Below are 8,418 nucleotides of genomic sequence, written 5' to 3' on the forward strand. Positions count from 1 at the left end.
TTCTTAGCTTTCTACCCACTGAAGGTCTGGGCCAGAGGAGGCTGCTCTGCTCCCTGACTGGGTTTCAGAGAGGAGTCAGTTTGTTGGCTGTGACGAGACACAGGAGAGCCAGATCACTGTAAAGATATACCTGTTCTCCTGCCTTCTATCATATTCTGAGTGTCCTCCCTCAGCTCGACCCCTCCGCTCAGAGAGTGGTCAGGGGTCATTTACTCCCTTTGTGAAACACTGAAACAAGTCAGTGAGCTAGAAAAATGGAGCTGTGGGGTAATTTAGCCCTCTGAAGAAGAAAGAGACTCATTAGATTTCTAATCTCGGTAGCTGCCCCGACCTCAAATGTAGCTCCGAGGCATTCCTCAACCTCTGCACGGATTAAATATCATCTTTTTGTGTTGTCAATCTTATAAGCCGTCCATCTTCTAGTCTGCACACAGTCAGGGTGGTTTTGTGTTTCAGGGTGTTTTTCAGAAGCATTCATTTTCATTCATTCAACTTTTACAGATATTTAAGTGTTTTGTTTTTTTATTCCTGTGTTTGTTAGCCATTTGTACATTTCTGTCACAGGCTGATAACGTGTTTGCAATTCTTAAAAACAAAGATTTTGTCTTAAGTCTGTTCATTATATCACATATATTTCCCTGGTCATCATAATCATTTATAAATATAATGATGTATTATTATACTGAATGTATAAATGCTGCTGTATGTTTTCCCTTTTGTCCTGCAGAGTCCCACTCCCATCCTGAGCATGGAGCTGTCAACCAAGAGAGTAGGTCTATCTGTCTGTCTGTCTGTCTGTCTGTCTGTCTGTCTGTCTGTCTGACTTGTATATGTGTGTCTGTGTATTCATAATATTTATTCAGAGTAGGTTCTTACAAAACTTGTCTTTATATTCATAAATTCACAAATTGTATTGAAACTACATTTTTTGTTGAGATACTTGTTGCCCTGACATCTGAAAAAGAAAGACGTTGTATTGTGAGTTGTGACTATATTTCTGTTATGGACATCTATTGCTCCAAAGCCGAAGACCTAAACTCCAGCGACTGACCCTCTGTCGTCCTTTTTCATCTCCCTCTCCCTTCTTGTAACAGTAGTAGGAGGTATAATGACCCTCTTGTTTTCTCTCTCGCTCCCTCTCCTCCACAGCAACAGCTGTATGTGTCCAGTGAGCTCGGCGTGGCTCAGCTGGGGCTCCAGAGGTGTGAGTTGTACGGGGCCGACTGTGCTGGGTGCTGCCTGGCCAGAGACCCCTACTGCTCCTGGGACGGTCAGACCTGCTCCAGATACTTCCCCACCAGCAAGAGGTAAAGAGGCACAGGGAGAGGAGACACACTATTCAATTCAAATGGGTGGTATAGCACCATATCATACAAAAACAGTTAAAAGAGCATCGCATAAAAACAAAACAGCAAAAATGTGCAAATAAACAGACATCCATGCATACATATACACATAAAAATACATTCACACATACAAACAAGCATACTGTACCAACACCTTGTATTCATTTAAGACAATGATTGAGTGAAAAAGGTCTTTAGTTTGGTTTTATAAGAACACAGTGTTGGAGCAAGTCTAAGATCAGCAGGCAAATTGTTCCAATCTTTAGGTGCATAAATACTGAATGCCATCTCACCGGACTTAGAAAATGCTCTGGTCATGAATAGATGTTGCATTTCTGTGCACATATTTATGCACACGAGTCAAAATCTTGTGAGATCCTGACATCGTTGTGTTTCAGGAGTCATCGTTATTATCAGCCTTATTTCTATTATTTTTACTGCTACTATTACTGCTATTATTATTAGTAGTAGTCATATTTCTATTATTATTACTGCTATTATTACTGCTATTATTAGTAGTAGTAGTTGTATTTCTATTATTATTATTATTACTGCTACTGTTACTGCTATTATTAGTAGTAGTAGTCATATTTCTATTATTATTACTGCTATTACTATTATCACATATTATCATATTATATCCACTGCTGCTGATTATTGTCATTAGTCCTATTTGTATTACTATTATAGCTGTTGTGCTATTGTTGTGGTTGCTCGGTCGTGGCAGATGGCCACCCACCTGGAGCCTGGTCCTGCCCAAGGTTCCTACCCGTTAAAGAGCCTTGTCACTGTCGCACAGAGTGCATGCTCATGGGGGATCTCTTGTTGGGTCTCTAAAGTATAGAGTACGGTCTAGACCTGCTCTATATGAAAAGCGTCTTGAGATAACTTCTGTTGTGATTTTACGCTATATAAAAATAAATTAAATTGAGTTAATGAAGAGAGACCTGGTGAGAGTGAGAGTTGGTGAAGGAAAGGATGACAAATAAATGGAGCAGCGAGACCTTTACTCATGTTAGAGTCTGGGAGGGGGGCGCAGGGTCAGAAAACGACAGAGACGGGTCCAACTAGAACACTCTTTACCATGACTGAAACAACACTCTGTATTTTCACAGCCTGTTCTCGCTCCGTGTTTCCTCATTCATAATCGCAGTAGCTTCATATTTTCACCACTGAGGAGGCGGTAGAAGCCCAGTAACAACAGTGAGGAGGAGGATGTAACGCTGTTATACAACTTTATCTAAATGCAATGGCATTATGTGCTTCTGTCAGCTGTTTAACTGATGAGTCTACTGTCTACTCTAGTGCACACACTTCAGTCACAGATGGTAACCCACATTACTCACATTTGAAGCATGTTTTTGTACATTGAGTGCAGTACAGACAATAAACAAGAGAATAATATTCAAAGAGATTAAAGCAAAAATTATTAAAAAGAGTTTCTTGCTAAAATAACACAGTGCATATAATCCCACGCTTATACGTATGTGTGTGTGTGTGTGTGTGTGTGTGTGTGTGTGTGTGTGTGTGTGTGTGTGTGTGTGTGTGTGTGTGTGTGTGTGTGTGTGTGTGTGTGTGTGTGTGTGTGTGTGTGTGTGTGTGTGTGTGTGTGTGTGTGTGTGTGTGTGTGTCTCACAGGCGGGCGCGGAGGCAGAATGTAAAGTACGGAGACCCCTGGAGTCAGTGCCCAATCACAGAGGACGGTAAGGATTTCCGCCGTCTGATATGAATAAACTGTCTCTGTTTGAAATATTTTCCTATCCTCAGCTACATAATGGACAACCTGCTTGGTTAGTGTGTACTTAACATACACCCACTGTGATTGATTATGTTGAAGTGCCATCACAAATTTGCGGGGATGGAATGTAAAACGTCACAGAGGGACAGCTGTTTGGCTTTATAAGAGATCTGCATAAATGCCTGACTGTGTTTGATGTTTGGCTGTGAGTGGGGTACATGTGATTAAACACTAAAACGTCTGTAAAGTCCAAATAGGAGTTGATGGTACAAGTTATATTTACCTCCTTGGCGGAGGTAAATATAACTATTAGATCCTTGGAAAAACATTCTGATGTGTATTTTTTAAGTTTAAGTTTGACATCTGACATGTATTGTATCATTTCCTGTTGGTATAAAATGTTCAAATATGTTTTTTGTACATTAACTGCAAAAAAACAGTACACTAAGACAATTGGTATCTGGTATAGTACACTGTATTTAATTAGTATATAGTATGGAGTTTGGACACACTGAATGTCTTTACTGCTGTCAATTTAACGGAGACGCACTTTAAATGTGTACTACTATTAATTGTCACTTTTTCCAAATTTTCTTACTTTATTTTTGCAAAAATATTCATTTGCTATTGCTGAACTACCATAATTCAAAAATATACAGTACGGAGAGAGAATATACAGTAAAATACCTTCTATTATCATTCTGAACTGCAGTTAGATGTAGAGCGCCCTCTAGGGGTTGTACTGTGTAACTACAGTTTTCTCTGCTTCCCAGACAAATTGGTGACAGTAATGATTACTAAAATAAAGGAATGGATCAAATATTGTATACATATTTGTGTAAATATTTTTAAATTAAATAATAAAATAAAGATTTTTTATTTGTCTTTCTCTGCCTGATAAGCGTCAAAATAAGGTGACACTGAATATTGCTTTTCTTATAATCCCACCCTTTTCAGGTTCACACTGAGCATACCAAACATCGAGGTCACATGATTTTTTCCTCCCTTTTTTAGCTGTCTTGGCACAAAAACACTCTATATGCTGAATATATTTCTGTTTTTTTCCCCCTGTTGATCCGTCAGATTCTGAGTCAGTGGAGGTGAAGGTGGTGTACGGTGTGGAGGGAAACTCAACCTTCCTGGAGTGTGTTCCTCGGTCACCGCAGGCTGAGCTCAAGTGGACGGTGCAGCAAACTCTCAATCAGGCACAGGAAAGCAGAGAGGTGAGCCACACAAATTCTTATTAACGATTGTCTCAGCAAACATCAGTTGGTGATAGTATCTCTCAATTTTTTTCCCAAGGATACTTCAAATATTTTCTGATTTCAATTGTGAGAGCGAAAGAGAAAAACTACCCAGCTGCTGACAAACAGTTTTCCCTGCCATGAAGTTTTGCTTCTTGCTCAGATTTTGGACGTTTTAACTACCTTTATATAACTATAGTTACAGTGATATTATCTTTAATTTAATATTAAATCCATTGTAAGTATATACATACAGTATCAGGGATATGAATATGAGATGCTGTGACTGCTCAGTTAAGACCCTTGTTGTTGTTCTGAGATATATGGCTGTGAAAAGCCTTATTGCAACATCAAAGGGTTTTACAGGTTTTTATAAACCTGAACATTGTAAAAAAGATAAATGCCATACCACAGATTAAAGTGTAATCCTTAATCTTAAAATATGAAAATTCTTTAAACTGATTAAACTGAGTTTGATTTTACAAACCTGTGCTTTGTGTTCTAACATGACAATGTTAGTGCAAAAATAGACTAATCCAGCCTCATAGTCATATATTAAAGTCTACAAAAAGACATATAACATAACATATAACATATAACATATATATTTTAGTACAGGCAAAAATAACACAATTATACTGGAGGAAAAAAAAACGTTTTTTGCCCCAAACTGCATGTGATTATCATAAAGTGGGCATGTCTGTAAAGGGGAGACTCGTGGGTACCCAGCTCTAAAACTGAGTCTGATACAACCTTTGAAAAAGGGCGCCGGCGCCCTTAAAGAGTGGAAGAGGTTAAATGTGCATGTGAATTATAAGAGAGTCAACTGACAACTCGATCATCATCCTCTCATCTGTCTGTTTGTCACCATCTCTCTCCCTCTCAGCTCCGTCAGAGCGATGACCACCGCTCCCTCCACATGAAGCGGGGCCTGCTGGTTCAACACCTGGAGCTGGCTGACACAGGCCTCTACACCTGCGCCAGCCACGAGCACTCCTACAGCCAGGTGCTGGCCCGATACCGCATTCACATTATCCCCAAACACAGCCTCCACCCAACACGCTACCAGCAGAACCACCCGGGCCCCGCGGTCCTCGGGAGGATCACCCCGGCTGGGGTAGCCGGGTTTCTCGGCCAGTCGGGACCCACCCGTCAGCAGCCTCCGGTGCCGGGACACAGGAACTCATGGCTGCCCCAGCATCCTCAGCAGCTTCCTCTGAAGAGCTACAAAGACCTGCACATGGTGGGGACCAACAGCCTGAGTGTGGACGAGTACTGTGAGCAGCTGTGGTACCGCGAGAAACGCCGACAGCAGAAACTGCGCACTCTGAAGCTGAAACAGGAGAGCAGGAAAGCCCGGGTGAGGAGGAACAACCCTCCTGAGATCCCCCTCTAGTCACCTGGAGAACACAGAGACTGCTACCATGACTGCTACTCTGTACATGCAGAGGACAAGGAACGGTTTCACCAACAATGTTTGCTTTGTGAGCAAATAATGCCAGCTGGTAAAGTGACACCAACTATATTTGCCATTAAAGACTGACAGTAATTAAAAAAAGACATTAGTATATCCTCATCCTGAATATTTTGACATTTAGACACAACAAAAACGGATATGAAGGGAAACGTTATTTGTCTCTGAATTTATATTATTAGCAATACTCATTATTGTTTGAGACATAGTTGGTTTTAAGCTTCAGCTAAAATTGAAAATGTTATTTTGTAACATGAAATTCAGACTAGCACGGTTGCATCACGTCAGGTGTGGTAAACCAGACATCATGACACACCTCAGAATCACAAATGTGCAAAGTATTATGGGTATATAACACACTGAATCGTGCGTTGCTGACAGTTTACAAGACAATATACTATGTTGTCTTGTAACTGTCAGCAGTAGACATGGTTAAAAGGGAAGAGATGCATCTGATTATATTTCAGTTTACATAATGTCATCTTATTAACTGTCAAGGACAAACTACCATTTGTTATTGCTCCTAATTGTAGCTTAGCTAATTAGCTTAGTAATGCCAAAAACTGTTTAAAGGGATAGTTCAGATTTTTTGAAGTGGGATTGTATGAGGTATTTATCCATAGACAGTGTTTTACCTACAGTAGATGACGGTCGGTACGCCCCCAGTTTGGAGAAGCAGAGAGGATTACCAGCACAGGAGCACAGCAATGTACTGCTGTGGACGGGGGCAGCAGCAAAACATATTTTAGAGACCTTAAAAAATCCTTATCCGTTTAAGTGTACGCTATATTTAGAATATTTTCGCCGCTTTACCATGCCATCAGACAGCCCTTTCCGACGCGGAACTGAAACCGTTATCTATGCTCTCTTCAAAGCCACCAGACTTCTTTGACAAAAACAGTAATTTTACCCTCACAGAACACAGGGGTTGCTGGTCTACCGCTGCCTCGATTGGTTAGATTTAGTTTGTGTTATTGTGTGACTTTGGTGTTTTGAAGCGTTAGTTCGGATTCACGAAAGTCACACAATAACACAAAAGAACAAATTGATCAAGGCGGCGGTAGACCAGCAGCTCCTGTGTTCTTCGAGGTAAAAGTACTATTTTTCTCAATGGAGTCTGGTGGCTTTGAAGAGAGCATCGATTCTGTGCTTGTACTCCTGCCTGTTACTCCCAACTGGGGGCGTCAACCATCTACTGTAGGTAATACACTAAATAAACATACCTCATACAACCCCACTTCAGAAAATTTGAAATATCCCTTTAAAGTTACTACTTTGGGTGTTGGAGAGAATAGTGGGCTAAAGTAGGAGACCTTGCCAGACTATTTACTTTTACTTTAAAGGACCAGTGTGTAACATTTAGGGGGATCTATTGGCTGAAATGTAATGTAATGTTAATAAGTGTGTTTTCTTTAGTGTATAATCACCTGAAAATACGAATCGTTGTGTTTTTGTTACCTTAGAATGAGCCGTTTATATCTATATAGAGAGCGGGTCCTCTTCACGGAACCAGCCACCATGTTTCTACAGCAGCATTTTCACGTCAGTCACCGTAGTTCTCCTACACGCTCGGCACACGGGAGAATTTTCAGTTGATTGCAATCTGCAACTTCACCGCTAGATGCCACCAGATCCTTCACACTGCACCTTTAATGTTATGAATTTACAAATATCACACAGTTTTCTATCCAAAATATCTATTTAGACCGTCTGTACAGCCAGTTCTTCAGAGCACCTGCAAAATGGCACCAGATAGCTGACATGAAATGTGTTGCAAAACTGCAAATCCTTCATAATGGACTCAGGATCTCACACACAATGCAGACAGCAATATATATACTATATATATATATACAGTAGATAATTTAATGACAGAAGACTAAACAATAAAAGTGTTTGCCCGATTTACTGCTATACATTTAACTGTGTTTTAAACATATAATGTTTTACATGTATTTATGTTTGTTCTGAGACCTAATCTACATGATCTACACGGATAAAATCTATTACATACTTAATGGATTGAATATATGCCTCAGTGGAAACGCACACATGAAATGGACCTAGCTTGAAATTACATAATGTATAGCTTATTAATTCTGCCATGTAACTAATAATTATTATTCACATTAATGTATATTAAAGAACTCTATTTTTGATAGTTTTCTTTTTTGTATTCTAGACTTTAGTACATGTTCTCTGTGTTTATATAAACTTGTGTGTTTCTCTTAAACAAAACGAAAACTGTTTTTAACTTCACAATTTTAATAAGCTTTGAAATCAAGAAATTAAATTTTCTGTATGTGAATAAGCCACAGAATGTTGTAAAATAAAATAATGAAAACACTCCAGGGTTTTAATGTTTATTGCAAGATATATCACATTGTACTTTGGTTTATTTTCCAAAGGTAGGTACAATGGAAAATGTGTAGGAATCCTGATATAAATATCAGGCTACACTAATATTATTAGTATTATACTATTTGTAGAATTAGATTTCAGTGGTGTTAGATGTCATTATTTCCAAAATTCCCAACATGTTTTTATCTTAGAAATATTCTGCTTCAGTCCATTTGTTTCCAGACTATTGCCCATATTTTGTTTTCTAGAATATAA

General features: G+C 39.3%; 1 protein-coding gene across 1 annotated transcript in view; it reads left to right on the top strand.

Moving 5' to 3' along the window:
* LOC141768782 (semaphorin-3D) overlaps positions 1-8,151 on the top strand; it is a 62,564-nt gene extending 54,413 nt beyond the window's left edge. The window contains exons 13-17 of the mRNA XM_074637143.1: positions 728-769; positions 1,150-1,307; positions 2,985-3,049; positions 4,168-4,307; positions 5,215-8,151. Of these exons, the coding sequence (XP_074493244.1) occupies positions 728-769; positions 1,150-1,307; positions 2,985-3,049; positions 4,168-4,307; positions 5,215-5,724 (915 nt within the window). The 3' untranslated portion in view covers positions 5,725-8,151. The remainder of the gene's footprint in view (positions 1-727; positions 770-1,149; positions 1,308-2,984; positions 3,050-4,167; positions 4,308-5,214) is intronic.
* The last annotated feature ends 267 nt before the right edge of the window (positions 8,152-8,418 follow it).

The sequence above is a fragment of the Sebastes fasciatus genome, chromosome 1, assembly GCF_043250625.1.
Source record: "Sebastes fasciatus isolate fSebFas1 chromosome 1, fSebFas1.pri, whole genome shotgun sequence".
NCBI lineage: Eukaryota > Metazoa > Chordata > Actinopteri > Perciformes > Sebastidae > Sebastes > Sebastes fasciatus.